Source organism: Mustelus asterias, chromosome 15 (genome assembly GCF_964213995.1).
Source record: "Mustelus asterias chromosome 15, sMusAst1.hap1.1, whole genome shotgun sequence".
NCBI classification, from domain to species: Eukaryota; Metazoa; Chordata; class Chondrichthyes; order Carcharhiniformes; family Triakidae; genus Mustelus; species Mustelus asterias.
The window spans coordinates 3150681-3169107 of record NC_135815.1 but is presented as its reverse complement, the minus strand read 5'-3'; the positions used below and the strand labels follow the sequence as shown (position 1 = coordinate 3169107).

The 18427-nt window shown below is 46.6% G+C and overlaps 1 protein-coding gene across 1 annotated transcript; it reads left to right on the top strand.

Moving 5' to 3' along the window:
* The first annotated feature begins 4995 nt into the window (after positions 1 to 4995).
* Positions 4996 to 13203, top strand: LOC144504881 (uncharacterized). Its single transcript, XM_078230632.1, has 4 exons — positions 4996 to 5010; positions 8433 to 8477; positions 9955 to 10170; positions 13144 to 13203. Exons 1-4 carry the CDS (start codon positions 4996 to 4998, stop codon positions 13201 to 13203), a joined length of 336 nt encoding a protein of 111 aa, XP_078086758.1.
* Positions 13204 to 18427: the final 5224 nt, after the last annotated feature.

Here is an 18427-nt window from a genome sequence, read left to right as displayed (position 1 = left end):
AGTCGGAGCGGACATAGAAATCATAGAAACCCTACAGTGCAGAAGGAGGCCATTCGGCCCATCGAGTCTGCACTGACCACAATCCCACCCAGGCCCTACCCCCACATATTTACCCGCTAATCCCTCTAACTACGCATCTCAGGGACAATTTTTAACCTGGCCAATCAACCTAACCCGCACATCTTTGGACTGTGGGAGGAAACCGGAGCACCCGGAGGAAACCCACGCAGACACGAGGAGAATGTGCAAACTCCACACAGACAGTGACCCAAGCCGGACATGCCAGATTTCCTTAGCCTCCTGAGGAAGTAGAGGCATTGGTGGGATTTCTTAACGATAGCATCAATGTGGAGGGACCAGGACGGGTTGTTGGTGATTTGGACACCGAGAAACCTGAAGCTCTCGACTATTTCTACTTTATTCCCAGGGATTGTTTTGGTCCTCTAACACAGGGAGAATAGACGTTGAATTCCTCTCATAAATCCAACCACCGGTACTGAACACAAGCCTTGTGTTTCTGTGTCAGTTATTACCGTTTGTTGCATCCTGTAACTTACAGAAGTTTGAAATAATCAGATTATTTTACACAGATACAGGAAAAGATACCAAATATATTTCTCAGATCTCGCGCTGTGCCCTCGAACAATCTTCCCCCAAAAATTCCAAGTGTCATCAAAGTCTGAAAAGCGGACTGTTTCACTCTGGTTTTATCAGCGAGTTACTCCGTGCAATCTTCCCACACTCAGTTGTTTGGCAGTCGGGAGTTTCACACCGGTGGGGGGGCGGGGGGTGGGGGGAGGGGGCGGAGCCCAAGCTCACCGGGGAAGCCGGCTGCTGAGCACTCGGGCGCAATCGTACCGGCGGCCCGATGGGAGACCTCCTGCCATCCCCATCTCCCCACAGACATCGGACAATCCCCTATCATTGGCGGCAGTGTAACCTCCCCCCCGCAATGGCAACATGGGTCACCGGCATCGGGGCATTGGGACCCTTCCAATGTGTCCCCTGTCATGACCCCCTCCGCAGCCCCCCCTGCCGATCACACCCCCTTGCACGCCCCCTCCACCTTCCCCCAACCCCCTCATCCCCCTCACCCCCCCACCCCCAACTTTGTTGATCACCCTCTGTCTGCCACTGTGGCGTTTTGGATATAATGTACACATGTGCCTAACAATATCGTTCCTACCTCATTTGGAATCTAACAATATCAAATCTTTCTTTACAGTGAAATCCATGGATGGAGTTGGTTTAAATGCATCTGTTTTAGAGATGAGAATATTGAAACTGAGCCAGGATTGGTCTCAGTAACAGAAGCAGTGAGCCCATTTCTCCGCTCACAAGAGAACAATACATTTCTGATTTACTATTGACAAATCTGTAAATATGAAATGTCTTCCAGAGGATGTAACGTAACGTTTATTTATTAGTCACAAGTAAGGCTAACATTAACACTGCAATGAAGTTACTGTGAAATTCCCCTAGTCGCCACACTCCGGCACCTGTTCAGGGCAAAGCACCTAATCTAAGGACCTCAGGATATGCACAATATTAATTTTCTATTGTCACAATATTTCACTTGCCTGGATGGTGCAGCTCCAACAACATTCAAGGATCTTGACACCATCCAGGACAAAGCATCCGGCTTGATTGGCACCACATCTCCAAACATGCACTCCCTCCACCACCGACGCTCAGTAGCAGCAGTGTATATCATCTACAAGATGCACTGCAGCAATTCACCAATGTTTCTTGGGCAGCACCTTTCAAACTCCCAACCTCTACCATTTTGAACAAGAGCAGCAGATATCAGGGAACACCACCACCTGGAAATTAACCTCCATGCCACTTTTAAGGGGTGTCTTGACAAATACATGAATAGGATGAGAATAGAGGGATATGGGCCCCGGAAGGATAGCGGTTTTAGTTCAGATGGGCATTATGGTCAGAGCAGGCTTGGAGGGCCAAAGGGCCTGTTCCTGTGCTGTAATTTTCTTTGTTCTTTCTTCTTTGTTCACTCACCATCCTGACTTGGAAATATTTCACCATTTCTTCACTGTCGCTGGGTCAAAATCCAGGAACTCCCTCCCTAACAGCACTGTGGATGTACCTACACCTCAGGAACAGCAGCGGATCAAGAAGGCAGCTCACCACCACCTTCTCAAGGAGCAATTAGCAGTGAGCAATAAATACCAGCAAAGCCGACATCCCTTAAAGATTTTAAAAATTGGCTCTGAAGTGGACAATAACTGGCAACTGAAGGGCCTCAATCTGGGTGGGGCCTCACCTGCATCATAACACTGCAGACAGGTCAGGGCAGGGTGGGGAGAGGAGTGGCAGGAAGGCCACCCATAGAATTTTACAATTCCTCAAACTGCAAACCCATTGGTGGATGACGATAGAATTCAGCCTCATGTGTGCAATAAGCTCATCGTTATGGTCCTGGCTGATTTGGACAGGCATGGCCCACAAACCATCAGTTGGTAATTCCAGAATGGTTATTTTTGAAAATGAATTAAATAAATCTGATAAGATGTGGCTCAGTATCTGAATAAATGACCAAGAAACTGCTCAATTGATGTAAACTGATTCCCTATCGGCACTGACCTACAAGTGACCCCAGTTCTACAAGATGTGCTTAAGTCTGACCTGATTGTAACTTCGACCCCATATTCCTGCCGATCCCAATAACCTTTTATCCCCTTGTTAATGAAGAATCTATCTCGCTCTGCCTCATTCTGCTTCCACTGCCCTTTGCGGAAGAGAGAGGAAGGCAGAAAACACAATCTTCCCGCTGTTGATGTCAGTCCAAATCCCAAGGAAAAGAATGTTGCTGATGTTATTGAAACTCACGTCAATAACTGGGGCATCGATTTAAAGTTGGTTCAAGGATGAGAGGGGAGTTGAGTCAAACGTTTCTTCCAGAGGGTAGTGGGGCTCTGGAATTCACTGCATTAAAGAGTGATAGAGATAGAAACGCTCATTGCATTTAAAAAGCACCTGGATATGGACATGAAGTGACATAACCTACAGGACTACAGGCCAAGGGCTGTAAAGTGGGATTAGATTGGATAACTCCTTTTTGTGCCAACAGGAACTCGATGGTCGACTGGCCTCCTTTTGTGCTGTAGATTTTTCAATGTTTTCCTCTTTCAAACAGCTTGATATTTTCCAGTCAGATGGAGGCTCCCGTTTGTCTTATTCAAAACACAAACGATGGGAAGTTTGTCCCAAGACCTGATGCTCTGAAAATTCTCATTTCACTCAACCAGCCATTGGTTATTGTGTCTCTGGTTGGGAAATACGGCACGGGAAAATCCTACCTACTGAACATACTCGCCAACAGAAATGGTAAATATTTGAGTAATAAGCTTGTTCGATCAACATACACCCCTACCCAGTCTCCAATTTAAAATAGATTAGTTTAAATCCTGGATTATAAATGTTTTAGGAATTGTTACCATTTAAAACATATTTTAAACAGTTTTGATCTTAAACAAGTGATTGATCCGAGGATTGTTATCCCACTGTTGAAGCCGTGAGTTATGAACCTGGGGAATTAGCACCAGCAATTCAACAGGAACAAGTGTCAATCATTAGTACGAGAGTGTGAGTCAACTGGAGCAGCAGCACGACACGGAGCTGGGAAAAATATCCAGGGATTCCAATGACAAAATCCTGACGCGTCTCAGCTCCAATAAAAACAGAAATAAAAGAAACAGAACCTGTTGGAAATCTAAACCGGGAACAGAAATTTCTAGAAATCCTGAACAAACATCAGGAGGGAGAAAGGATAGGCTGATCTGTCAGTTATGAAATCACAATAAAGAGTCCATCTCCAGAACATTATCTTGTACATGGGAGACCGAGATGGACATTGAAACCTAACTCGCCAGAGGACTCGGCTCACAAGCCCACCCAATTTTCATAGAACCCCTACAGTGCAGAAGGAGGCCATTTGGCCCATCGACTCTGCACCGACTCTCTGACAGCCCCCCTTCCCCCCCTCTCCTTTCCCCTCACCCCCTCCCCTCACCCCCTCCCCTCACCCCCTCCCCTCACCCCCTCCCCTCACCCCCTCCCCTCACCCCCTCCCCTCACCCCCTCCCCTCACCTCACCCCCTCACCCCACCTCACCCCCCCTCACCCCCTCACCCCCTCCCCTCACCTCACCCCCTCCCCTCACCTCACCCCCTCCCCTCACCTCACCCCCTCACCCCCTCCCCTCACCTCACCCCCTCACCCCCTCCCCTCACCCCCTCCCCTCACCCCCTCCCCTCACCCCCTCACCCCCTCCCCTCACCTCCCTCACCCCCCTCCCCCTCCCCCTCCCCCTCCCCCTCCCCCTCCCCCTCCCCCTCCCCCTCCCCCTCCCCCTCCCCCTCCCCCTCCCCCTCCCCCTCCCCCTCCCCCTCCCCCTCCCCCTCCCTCTCCCCCTCCCTCTCCCCCTCCCTCTCCCCCTCCCTCTCCCCCTCCCTCTCCCCCTCCTCCTCCCTCTCCCCCTCCTCCCTGGCTAATTCCCCCTAACCCATATATTTTGGTACTCTAAGGGGCAGTTTAAATTTAACATGGCCAATCCACCTCACCTGCACATCTTTGGATTTTAATGGTTTTCATCAAGAAAAAAAACAAAGAATTGAACCGAACTCACCCAGCAATTAAATTAAAAAATACTCCCGAGATATTGGTGACTCTTGCGTTATCAACCGGAGAAATGTACTTGTCCCTAATTACATAATAAACACAGTGTTCTGGAGACGTTTGAACAATTTATTCTCACCACGGGAGATTCTCACAAATCCTGCAGATAGTTAATAATCTAAACACAGTCACATTTTGTCTCTGACAGCAAATTCAAATTAAATGTATTTTTCTGCTCAGGTTTTTCAGTTGGAGAGACGGCACAAGCTCACACAAAGGGTATCTGGATGTGGTGTGTCCCACACCCTCGCAAACAACATCACTGCCGACTGCTGTTGGACACAGAAGGTCTCGGAAATGTCGAGAGTGTACGTCAGCTTCATATCCTTAAGCACAAGCTGCAAAACATCCACATCGAGGGAGTACTGTGTCCTGAGCTCCTGCCATCAGTGAGGAGACAGTAAGAAGTCTCACAACACCACGTTAAAGTCCAACAGGTTTTATTTGGAATCACGAGCTTTCGGAGCACTGCTCCTTCAACAGGTGAGTGACTCACTAACTCAGCTCAGGACTCACCTTCATTTTCCTCGATCAATGGGAAGTTTTCAGGAGAGGATGGCACCTGTACAAGAAGGACGGGTCACAACTAAGTTGGAAGGGCACGAATATCCTGGCTGGGAGTTTTGCCAGTGCAGTTCGGGGGGGTTTAAACTAGTATGGCAGGGGGGAGGGGATCAAAATATTAGGTCTACAAGTGTAGAGGCTGGGGACGAGCTTGGGGCTGGGACAAGGCTGGCAAAGAAGAAGAGCACTCTGAGGGAGGATGACCTCACTGGACCTGGAGGTCTGGAGTGCTTATACTTCAATGCAAGGAGCGTAGCAGGTAAGACAGATGAACTTAGGGCCTTAATGCTCACGAGGAATTTGGATGTGGTTGCGGTGACAGAGACTTGGTTGAAAGAGGGACAGGACTGGCAGCTGAATATTCCGGGGTACAAGTGTTTTAGGCGAGACAGAGGAGGGGCCAAAAGAGGTGGGGGAGTAGCAGTATTAGTTGGAGAGCATATTACAGCGGTGCAGAGGGAGGACAATTCAGAGGGGTCATGTAACGAGTCACTCTGGGTGGAGCTTAGAAACAGGAAGGGCGCAGTCACTATGTTGGGGGTGTACTACAGGCCCCCCAACAGCCCAAGGGAAGTGGAAGAACGGATATGTCAGAAGATACTGGATAGGTGCAGGAAAAATAGGGTTGTTGTAGTGGGAGACTTCAATTTCACTGGTATAGACTGGAAATCGCTGAGAGCAGGGACTCTGAATGGGGAGGAATTTGTAAAATGCGTACAGGAGGGTTCTTTGGAACAATATGTAGATAGCCCGACGAGAGAGGGGGCTATACTGGACCTCGTACTGGGGAATGAGACCGGTCAGGTCTTCAAAGTTTCGGTAGGGGAACATGTGGCAAATAGTGACCACAATTCTGTTAGCTTTAGGATAGTGATGGAAAAGGATGAGTGGTGTCCCAAGGGTAAGGTGTTGGATTGGGGGAAGGCTAACTTTAGTGGGATTAGGCAGAAATTGGCAGCTCTTGATTGGGAGAGGCTGTTTGAGGGTAAATCCACATCTGGCATGTGGGAGTCTTTTAAGGAACAGTTGTTAGGGCTACAGGACAGGCATGTGCCTGTTAAAAAGAAGGATAGGAAGGGTAGGATTCGAGAACCGTGGATAACCAGGGAAATTGAGGGACTGGTCAAAAAGAAAAGAGAGGCGTATGGTAGGTCCAGGCAGCTAAAAACGGAGGGAGCTCTGGAGGAGTACAAAGAAAGTAGGAAAGAACTCAAACGGGGAATTAGAAGAGCAAAAAGGGGTCACGAAATGTTCTTGGCAGACAGGATTAAGGAGAATCCCAAGGCATTTTATTCATACGTTAGGAACAAAAGGGTTGTCAGGGAAAAAATCGGACCTCTCAGGGACAAAAGTGGGGAATTATGCTTGGAGCCCAAAGAAGTAGGGGAGATCCTAAATGAATACTTTGCGTCGGTATTCACAAAGGAGAGGGATGTGTTGACTGGGAGCGTCTCGGAGGGGGGTGTTGAACCGTTGGAGAAAATCTCCATTACAAAGGAAGAAGTGTTAGGTTTGTTAGAGAATTTAAAGACTGACAAATCCCCAGGGCCTGATGGAATCTATCCAAGGCTGCTCAGGGAGACGAGAGATGAAATCGCTGGGCCTCTGACGCAAATCTTTGTCTCGTCACTGGACGCAGGTGAGGTCCCAGAGGATTGGAGGATAGCTAATGTGGTCCCATTATTTAAGAAGGGTAGGAAGGATAACCCGGGTAATTATAGGTTGGTGAGTTTGACGTCCGTGGTGGGGAAGTTGTTGGAGAAGATTCTTAGAGATAGGATGTATGCGCATTTAGAAAGGAATAAACTCATTAACGATAGTCAGCATGGTTTTGTGAGAGGGAGGTCATGCCTCACTAACCTGGTGGAGTTTTTTGAAGAAATGACCAAAATGGTTGACGAGGGAAGGGCCGTGGATGTCGTCTATATGGACTTTAGTAAAGCGTTTGACAAAGTCCCTCATGGTAGGCTGGTGAAAAAGGTTGGATCTCATGGGATAAAGGGGGAGGTGGCTAGATGGGTGGAGAACTGGCTTGGTCACAGAAGACAGAGGGTGGTAGTGGAAGGGTCTTTTTCCGGCTGGAGGCCTGTGACTAGTGGTGTTCCGCAGGGCTCTGTATTGGGACCTCTGCTGTTTGTGATTTATATAAATAATCTGGAAGAAGGTGTAACTGGGGTGATCAGTAAGTTTGCAGACGACACAAAATTGGCAGGACTTGCAGATAGTGAGGAGCATTGTCAGAAGCTACAGAAGGATATAGATAGGCTGGAAATTTGGGCAAAGAAACGGCAGATGGAGTTCAATCCTGATAAATGCGAAGTGATGCATTTTGGTAGAAATAATGTAGGGAGGAGCTATATGATAAATGGCAGAATCATAAAGGGTGTAGATACGCAGAGGGACCTGGGTGTGCAAGTCCACAGATCCTTGAAAGTGACGTCACAGGTGGAGAAGGCAGTGAAGAAGGCATATGGCATGCTTGCCTTTATAGGACGGGGCATAGAGTATAAAAGTTGGGGTCTGATGTTGCAGATGTATAGAACGTTGGTTCAGCCGCATCTGGAATACTGCGTCCAGTTCTGGTCGCCACACTACCAGAAGGACGTGGAGGCTTTGGAGAGAGTACAGAGGAGGTTTACCAGGATGTTACCTGGTATGGAGGGGCTTAGTTATGAGGAGAGATTGGGTAAACTGGGGTTGTTCTCCCTGGAAAGACGGAGGATGAGGGGAGACTTAATAGAGGTGTATAAAATTATGAAAGGCATAGATAGGGTGAGCAGTGGGAAGCTTTTCCCCAGGTCGGTGGTGACGTTCACGAGGGGGTCATAGGTTCAAGGTGAAGGGGGGGAGGTTTAACACAGATATCAGACGGACATATTTTACACAGAGGGTGGTGGGGGCCTGGAATGCGCTGCCAGGCAAGGTGGTGGAGGCGGACACACTGGGAACGTTTAAGACTTATCTAGACAGCCATATGAACGGAGTGGGAATGGAGGGATACAAAAGAATGGTCTAGTTTGGACCAGGGAGCGGCGCGGGCTTGTTCCTGTGCTGTATTGTTCTTTGTTCTTTGACAGTGAAGGAATGATATAATTCAGGATGGGGCTTGGTTTGGAGGGGAAGTTGGAGATGGTGTGGTGCCCATGCACTCTCTGCCCTTGTCTTTCTAGGTGACGGAGACTGCGTGTTTGGAAAGTGCTGCCAAAAAATCCTTGGTGAGTTCCTGCAGTGCATCTTGTAGTTGGAATAATGGGGAAGTGATGGGAGGATTCCCAAGCTGATTATCAGCCCATTGAACCATCCTCTGAACTAGCAAGTCAGAGCCAACAAATCCTGGGGCTGGACTTGGATCCGGAGCTTCTGGTCCAGAGGTAGGGGCACTACCACTGTGCCAACAGAACTCCTTGCCATAGGATGATAGCGATCCAATCATTTGTGGAAATAATCCAAGAAGTATTCAGCCAGGGAACTTTGAGAACTCGGAACACGTGGAAACTGGAAGCAGCAAACTCAAGTGTCAATGACGACATTGGCATTGTCCATAATCTTCAGAGTCCAGAGTTTGAAACAGGGAAAAGTGTGAATGAAACTGGGGCAGAAGTAGAGACATTCCTCAGGCTGAACTAGAGATTAAAGAGGTTGAGATAAGGGTGGAGGCCAGGGAATCACAAGAGTAAGGATCATGTAAAAACCCAGAGACACAGTGTTAATGCAAACATTAATTCACAATGCAGTGAATCTGGCTGGTGGCTGCGACAGTGAAGGGGATTCCATCCAGACATCCATTTAAATGATCAATATTTCTGCATACATGCATCATTCGCAGTCTCAGGCCGTTCCAAATCTAGTTACAACCAATGAGATCTTTTTGATGTGATCGTTGCTGTCATGTAGGAAGATAAGAGAGAGTTTTACACAGACTCTCTTGCAACTCTCTTCATCTTTCCCGCTTCAGTAAATTCAACATTTCCCAATTTTAGAAGCAAGAAAGGAAAGAAAAATTGACAAGCAAGTACCAGCACCTGCACGGGGTGGCACGATGACACAGTGTTTCGCGCTGCTGCCTCAGAGAGCCAGGGACCCGGGTCACTGTCTGTGCGGAGTTTGCATGTTCTCCCCGTGTCTGCGTGGGTTTCCTCCGGGTGCTCCCGTTTTTTCCCACAGTCTGAAAGACGTGCTAGTTAGGTGTATTGGCCATGCTAAATTCTCCCTCAGTGTACCCGAACAGGTGCCGGAGTGTGGCAACTTGGGGGTTTTCACAGTAACTTCATTGCACTGTTCGTGTAAGCGATTTGTGATACTAATAAATAAACTTTAAAAAAAACTTAAAACCTGCGCTCGGAGCCGTGGACTGAAAACTCCATTCGGCAAATAGTCCCATATTTTCATAAATGTTTTCGTAAAAGGGATTGCCAAACTGTTAGATTGTCACAGAAACCCATTTGGGTGGCTAATGTTCTTTAGGAAAGGGAACTTGCTGACCTTACCTGGTCTGGGCCTGTTTGTGACTCCAGTCCCTCACCAATGTGGCTGACTCTTAACTGACTTGACCTGAAAAACGGAGTAAATGTATCCTCAGCAGCGCTGCCCATTTCCTGAGTGAATAATTAAAAGCAGCATTCTAATGTAACAGTGACATATTGATTCAATAATGACACATCAATCTTGTTTGAACTGATGTCTCCAATTCAGATTCAGCATCGTTGCCAAGGTCATGACCCTGAACATAATGAAGAAGATGAAGAATTGACAGAAAAAAATCAAAATCTCTTAAAATCTCTGTTTGAACCAGTGGATGACAAGTTAAAGGCCGGTGGCTATGCTGTGATTGAAGGTTATCAGAGATATATGTGTGAACGAGCTGAATTGGAAGAAAGATATCGCTGCGACTTGGGCAATACAATGAAGGTATAAATATTAATCATCCTGAATTGCCTTTGAGAAGGTGGTGGTGACCCAACTCTTAACCTGCTGCAGTCCGTGTGGTGTAAATACACCAGAGCGGGTCTGGAACTGAGTCATTGGCAATTTGGAGACAGTGAGAATTCGGAGAAAAGGGGAATGATCGAGTATATCAAATCAATCCAGATATATTCGATGATGATTTGATTTGATTTATTATTGTCACATGTATTAACATACAGTGAAAAGTATTGTTTCTTGCGCATTATACAGACAAAGCATACCGTTCATAGAGAAAGAAAGGAGTGCCGAATGTAGTGTTAGTCATAGCTACGGTGCAGAGAAAGATCAACTTAATGCGAGGTAGGTCCATTCAAAAGTCTGATGGCAGCAGGGAAGAAGCTGTTCTTGAGTCGGTTGTTACGTGGCCTTAGACCTTTGTATCGTTTTCTCCATGGAAGAAGGTGAGGAGAGAATGTCCAGGGTGAATGGTGTCCATAATTATGCTGGATGATTTTCCAAGGCAGTGGGAAGCGTAAACAGAGTCAATGGATGGGGGCTGGTTTCCATGATGGACTGGTCTTCGTTCATGACCCTTTGTCGTTCCTTGTGGTCTTGGTCAGAGTGGAAGCCATACCAAGCTGTCTTTCTATGGTAATCTGTAAAGGTTGGTGAGGGATGTAGCCGAATGCCAAATTTCCTTCGTCTTCTGAGAAAGTAGAGGCATTGGTGGGCTTTCTTAACAGTAGTGTCGGCATGGGGGCGACCAGGACAGGTTGTTGGTGATCTGGACACCTAAAAACTTGAAACTCTCAACCGTTTCTATTTGATGCCCATTATATAGACAGGGGCATGTTCTCCTTTACGCTTCCTGAAGTCAATAACAATCTTCTTCATTTTGTTGACATTGAGGGAGAGATTATTGTTGCCGCACCAGCTCACCAGATTCTCTATCCCTTTCCTGTCCCTTTTCTGTTTGAGATCTGACCCACTACGCTAGTGTCGCCAGCAAATTTAAAAATTGAGTTGGAGGGGAATGTGGCGACACAGTCATAGGTTTATAAGGAGCATAGTGGGGGGCTGAGGACACAGCCTTGTGGGGCACCGGTGTTGAGGATGATCGTGGAGGAGGTGTTGTTGCCTATCCTTACTGATTGTGGTCTGTGGGTTCGGAAGTTCAGGATCCAGTCGTAGATCTCGTTGTGATAGTCAGAGAGGACATGCCAAATTTCCTTAGTCTTCTGAGAAAGTAGAGGCGTTGGTGGGCTTTCTTAACTATAGTGTCGGCGTAGGGGACCAGGGCAGGTTGTTGGTGATCTGGACACCTAAAAAACTGAAGCTCTCAACCATTTCCACTTCGTCCCAGGTTACAGCTACAGGAGCTGGCCTGTGAGGGAGCACTGATGCAGAGCACTCCTCACACTCTCAGTAAGTAAGTTGTTTTCTCCACTTTAGAGCTATATTAAGGTGAGAGTTCTCGGTCTTTTTTAAACAAAGAACATTAAATAAACTTCTCCTGGGCATATATTTAACATAAGTATCTTTAGACTAAAGTTACGGCAGGGGAGCTCAGTCCTGTGTGTTGTACCACCTGCAGTATATGGGAATTCCTAGATGCTGCTTGCAGTCTGGATGACCACATTTACAGGAAGTGCCATCGGTTTGATCAGCTTGAGTTGCGGGTTTTGGAGTTTGAGCATCGGCTGGAGGCTCAGCGATGCACCCGCGAGGGTGAGAGTTACGTGGACAGCAGGTTTTAGATGTGGTCACCTCGCAGCTTAAGGAAGTGCAGTCAGAGAGGGAATGGGTGCCCATCAATCAGAAGAACGGAGGCAGGCAGCTTGTCAGGAAAGCCCCAGAGTGCATCTCACTCAAGAACCGTTTGTCTGTGTTGGAAATGGTGAGAGTGACGCTTCCTCTGGGGAGTGCAGCCAGAGTTTCCACTCTGCATAAACTTGTGCTCATCCAAAACTCTGTACCCTCAAGACATTGCCTGCAATCCCATTGTGCTTTCACTTTACATAGTAGTTTGTTATGTGAAACCTTGTCAAAAGCCTTCTGAAAGTCTAAATAAACCACATAAACCTAGTTTTGCATGCCTGTTACATCAGGTTTCTATCTGTTCCCATTCCCTCTTCCAGGTGAGGTTTGCACTGCTGCCAGATTCACCCAAAGTTTTCAGTTTACTTACCGTAGAACAATTCAGTGATTCAGATTGAATAGTTGGTTAAGAGATTCTGTCTGAACTGAAATCTACGGTTCGACGGGGGACCTGAGCTTCATGGAATCATAGAATCCTACAGTGCAGAAGGAGGCCATTCGGCCCATTGACTCTGCACCGAGCACAATCCCACCCAAGCCCTATCCCTATAACCCCATGCATTCACCGTAGCTAGTCCCCCTGACATGAAGGGCCAATATAGCACGGTCAATCCACCTATTCCGCACATCTTTGGAGTGGGAAGAAACCGGAGCACCCGGAGGAAACCCACGCAGACACATGAAGAACGTGCAGACTCCACACAGTGACCCAAGCCGGGAATCGAACCCGGGTCCCTGGTGCTGTGAGGCAGCAGCGCTAACCACTGTGCCAACGTGCTGCCCCACTTATATAGACTCCTTTTCAAAGTGACCTGGGCCCCTCATTGCCCTGGTCATATACAGCTGGAGTGGAGATGTCGATAATCTCAACACATCTGTCACACATGATTGCAGGTCTGTCGCATTTTCTTGGATATTTTGGAAATATTTGGCCCTTTCGTGGTGAGAAACACATTTTCTGATGTACAAATTAACATCTGAACAGCAACAAGTGTATCTGGAAGTTCACCAACCATTTAAATACTTTCTCATTCCAAGACTGTTGGGAATGATCTAACTCTTGTGTCTCAGGGAGGTGTTATCTGCGCATAATAATCATGGCGATATTCTCAGTACACAGGTGTACTTTCTCACTCACATGTTTTCTTTTCAAAACAGGCAAATGAAGTTTTGGAGAGGTATTTGAAAGAAAAAGTCACTGAATCTGAACTGGTTTGAATGATGGATAAATTAATAGCAGATAAAGCGAGGGAACTAACAGGCAAGTTACATTTTGATGATTGTGTTTCATGCTGGAGCAACAGTAATGAATTAGTGATCCTGAACACCCTGACTTGGAAATATATCACCGTTCCTTCACTGTCACTGGGTCAAAAGCCTGGAACTCCCTCCCGAACAGCACTGTGGGTGTACCTACAGCACATGGACTACAGCAGTTCAAGAAGGCAGCGCCCCATCACCTTCTCAAGGGGTAATTAGGGATGAGTAATAAATGCTGGTCGAGCCAGTGACACCCACATCCTGCAAATTAATAAAAATAATGTATGTCCATTTTTCAAAACTAAATTTCAAAATTGAAAGTCCAATATATCTGTCAATGTTTATATCTGTCAATCTATTCAATGTTTTTTTCTCTGTCATTGTGACAATGTCGAATCTCTCAACAGTGACTTTTAGACATTTGTGGGATTATAATTCAGATTTTCTTGGCAATTTGATGTAAGGTTCTGTCTGAGGTATAACATTCGCAATAATTGCTCATTTTTTTCTTTGAAAGAGAATAATTTTGATTGTAAGAACTCACTTGTTGAGGTAATTTTGACCTTAAGCAGGGGTGCAAATTGGCCACCTGTTATATACCTGGTGTGAATTCCATTTCCATTGAAGTCAGTGGAGAGAAGAATCAGGAAGACATATAACAGATAAATAATCTGCTGCTGTCTGGTTTCCTCCCCTGTTCAAAATGAGAAAGAATTCTGTCGTAGTTTTCACTTCTCTAAACTTCTAAATATAAGTTTGGGCGCCTTTACTCATTAACACCATTTTGTCCCATCTAATAACTATGTGAATGGAGGATTTGGTTGTTGTGTTTCCAATGATCTGGTTCCTAACACGTTCCAGGTGAATGTTTCCAAATTGATATCCTGTTCAATACTTGTGACCCATACACCGTCTTGTGACGTTGTTCATTCTATAGAAGCTTAAAGTCTGGCACCAACTCAACAAGAAAGGAAGACAAGCGTCGCCTTCACTGGAAGGCTGACTGTCTGGAAAGATGTCCTTGACATTTGTGTGTACAGATTGATGGACAATGTTTAAAACAAACACATCATTCCAGCCTTACGGTCTCAACATCAAATTCAACAACTTCAGATGATTAGCTCTACCCCACCTCCACCCCTTTGTTTTCATTTTATTATATTTTTCACTGTTCTCTACCTTTTATTTCTTGTCTTTCTTTATTCCCCCCGCTTTCCCCTTATTTTCCTTATCTTTTCTCCCCATTTTTCTCAATTTTACCTCTCTCCCACCCATTCTCCCCCTCTCCATCTGTCACATCTTACCCTCTGATTTCAGCTTCTCTGCTGTTTGGCCATTCACACCCTTGATTCTCGCTATGAGCTGCCATTAGCAGCCTTTCCCCTGGTTTCTGTGGCGATGACTCATCTTTCATTCCCTCACCCTCCATTATAAATATCTCCCACTTTCGATGCCTTTTAGCTTTGACAAAGGGTCAAGTAACTCGAAAAAGGGTCTGGACTCGAAACGTCAGCTCTTTTCTCTCCCCACAGATGCTGCCAAATCTGCTGAGATTTTCCAGCATTTTCGCTTTTGGTTTCAGATTCCAGCATCTGCAGTAATTTGCTTTTATCCATCTTTAATGTTCCTGAGTAATTGCAGTCCAGTTCAAAGTGTACCCCAGAATGTTCTTGAGCGTACCACCAAATGAAAATTATTTTAGACTAGCTAGTTTTGTTGGGGAAATGTTGGTTTTTGGATATTCTGGGCCTCACTCAGGATTCCTCAGCACGACTCACAAGGCTGAAACTGATCCGGGGTCAGATATTGGCGATGGAATTCTTTTGAAATCTTCAAGTGGACACCGACTGCTTGGACTCTTGACGAATTTGAGAGAAGGGCCATTAACCCCCCCAACGCCAGATAGAAAGTCTGGGAAGAACACAAAATCAGAGATCTTTCAAATCTTTAGGGAACTTGAGTGCTCTTCATTGACATTTGACAGAGAAAGTTATGAGGCTTCTCCTGGAGTTTAATTGGGACACGGACCAGATCCCAATTTCCAGGATATCAGGCAAAACATTTTTAAGGTTGAAGGGTGGGATTTCTGAAGAGATCCAGAAACTCTCCAAACATAATCCTTTGGCACAGCATGACGGGTGGACAGTATAATCCTGGGCCCATAGGAAAAGGCTGCTTGGAAAATATATAGAGCAGTATCGTAATAGAACCAGGCCCATTTCCCAGCTCTGTCCAGCAACAATACTACTCTGAACAGACACAGGAACAATACTCACTGAATAGATGCAGTTGGTAGATCATTCAATCCCTACAATGCAGAAGGCGGCCATTTGGCCCATTAAGCCTGCACTGACAATTTCACCCAGGCCCTATCCCCATACCCCCTCCTATTTACCCTGCTAATTCCCCTGACACTAAGGGGCAATTTGCCATGTCCAATCAACCTAATCCACACATCTTTAGAGTGTGGGAGGAAACCAGAGCACCTGGAGGAAACCCACGCAGACCTGGGGAGGCAAACTCCATACAGACAGTGACCCAAACCAGGAATTGAACCAGGGTCCCTGGCACTGTGAGGCAGCAGTGATAACTGTGCCACCATGCCACTGTAGAGATTCCCATCCAACCTCCAGTCAGATTCCTGGTGGGCGGGAACAGAGAATCCTGCAGAAGGTTTTAAACCCACCACCATAAAAAGTTTGTAATTCTCCTGATAATGGCTTACTGACAGGTCGCTGATGACACTATGTGTAGCGGTCTGAATTCAATTTGTGTTCACTGAAATCCCGTGAATGCCCATTGAAGCAACTGCTCACGGCAATCTCCTCACACTTTCCATGTACATCATGGTGTGGGAAATTACATCAGCCTCAAATCTGTTTGAAAATGAGTGGTGTGCACAGGTCAGACATTGGTTCCCTTGTGACGTTGAGGCGAGTGTAACATAAGGAACGCCCATGGGATTTCATCCCTAAATTCTTTGTGGGCGAATAACTTTTATTCATTTTCTGCAGCTGCAACTGGACAACTTGCTCTCAGTGAACAAGAAAAAAGAACGCTGTGTCTGAAATTGGAGGAGAAAGAGCAAATTATCAAGCAACTGAAAGCCCAACTCGGGTACCACGAGGGAAAGTGAGTCACTTCAAGAGATGATGATGCAGGAATTTGCAGCCACTGAGTCTCTCATTAATGTTGCCTACAGCACGACTTTGTCCATCTGTGCGATTATATTAGAAAACAGAACTCACTGCGAATGTAAATCGCTGAATATAAATTAGAATAAATTGATATGTTGTGTTCTTTAATCACAAGCAAAAACAAACCTTGATCGATTCATTTGAGACTGAATTGATTTTAATGAAGTGTTGTTGTATCTAATGTGTATAAAATGCTGCTTCTTTCATCAAGTCCACCTCCAGGTCAGATTGTGTCTGATAATACTCCTGTGAATCATCTTCAGTTTCCTGGATCAAAAACTCTGGAAATTAAAATTAGATTCATAGAAACTCACATCAGGAAAGAAAGGAGGCCATTGGGCCCATTGTGTGTGTACTGGGTCTTTGTGCTTCATCCCACATTCCTGCTTTTTATCCACAATCCTGGAAATTGCTCATCCTCCAGCACTTGTCCAACTCTCTTTTCCGATTATTTCTGCACATTCCCAGCTCGAGTATTCCACATCCCGACAATTCTCATTTCTCCCCATCTGCCCTCTGGATCTTTATGATGTGCAGATGCCGGCATTGGACTGGGGTAAACACAGTAAGAAGTTTAACAACACCAGATTAAAGTCCAACAGGTTTATTTGGTAGCAAATGCCAAATAAACCTGCTGGACTTTAACCTGGTGTTGTTAAACTTCTTACTCTAGATCTTTACCCAGTGATTTGAAATCGATGATCGCTGGTTATTGATCCGTTCACCAGAGGGAATAGATTTTCTATCAAAACCTCACCATCTGAAAAATCTCCATTCAGTCACCTGTTGACCTTCTCTGTTTTAAGGGGAACCCCAGTCTAAACTTTTCCAAACTCCCCTCATCTTGGTAAATCTCCGCTGTGTCTGAAACCTTGACATTTTTGATTCAGTGATTTATAGCGTTCCATCTGATCTCTTTGCCTTTACATTCTATTCTGATCTTCACAGACACGAGTAACCCACATGTTTTATTCCCCCACCTGATTGATTCGTAATGCTACCTTTAAGGATTTGTATAAATGCTCATCAATGCGTTTCTGCTCATTGGCACTTGCCAAAGCCAGACCATTTTTGATAAACCGTCTTTGCAAATGCCCGGTTCACTGGTCTGTCTCCGACATCCTAAAATCTATAACTAGCCTCAAACCAAGGGGGCAATTCTCCCAAAAGTGCTGAATTAGTGAGAAAACTGGTCTAGATCACGACTGTTTTCAGTGCAACCTGAGACCCGAATCTCCGCACTCTGCACTGCAGAGGTCACAATCGTGAATCTCAATAAAAACCTGGGGGGATGGGGGGGCCTATTCACGCCGGAGTCTGACAGTTCCCGAACTCTGCACATGCGCAGTGGCCTCGATCTGTCAGACTCCCCAATCGCTGGCCAGCCTGGGACCCCCGCAGTGCTGCCCCTCCAGCCCTCCCCATGGCCCAATCGCGGCCCCCAGAACCCCCAATCCAGGAGCGCCCCAATGTCCAGTCCACCCCCCCAACACCAGTGGCAATCCCCCCCCCCCCCCCAACAGCAGTCCCCCCGCTGACCCCATCTGGCAGACCAACCCACCCCCCCCCCTGCCTGTCCCAATTGCTGCCCTCCCTGCAGCCCAGACCAATCCGTTCTGCAGAGTGGCAGCGGGACCCCCCCACTCCCACCAATCACTCCCTCAACCCCGCCCCATTGGCACTGTTCGATAGGCAGTGCCAAGGTGCCCCAGGCCACGGGCATTTTGCCTCTTGGGCAGTGCCAGGGCAGACTGGCTCTGGCAGGATGCCCATGTCCAGGGGATACACCCCCCCGACCCCCTGGGGTGCCCCAATTGCCTCCCCTTCACTCCACCGGGGTCTTCTGCTAATTCTCTGAACATGGGGAGCTACTCTAAACGGAATGAAATACCTCTAGCGGGGTGGGAGATGCTATCGGACCCCGTAAGTTAAAATAAATTCAAAATATATTTAAAACAGATTAAAATCACTTTCCTGTCTTCCCA

What these genes read in the sequence shown, in the direction of transcription:
- LOC144504881 (XM_078230632.1), top strand. An exon ending in GTGCTGCCAAAAAATCCTTG is followed by an intron (nt 8,478 to 9,954) that starts GTGAGTTCCTGC and finishes TCTCCAATTCAG; the next exon opens with ATTCAGCATCGTTGCCAAGG. An exon ending in ACTTGGGCAATACAATGAAG is followed by an intron (nt 10,171 to 13,143) that starts GTATAAATATTA and finishes TTTTCAAAACAG; the next exon opens with GCAAATGAAGTTTTGGAGAG.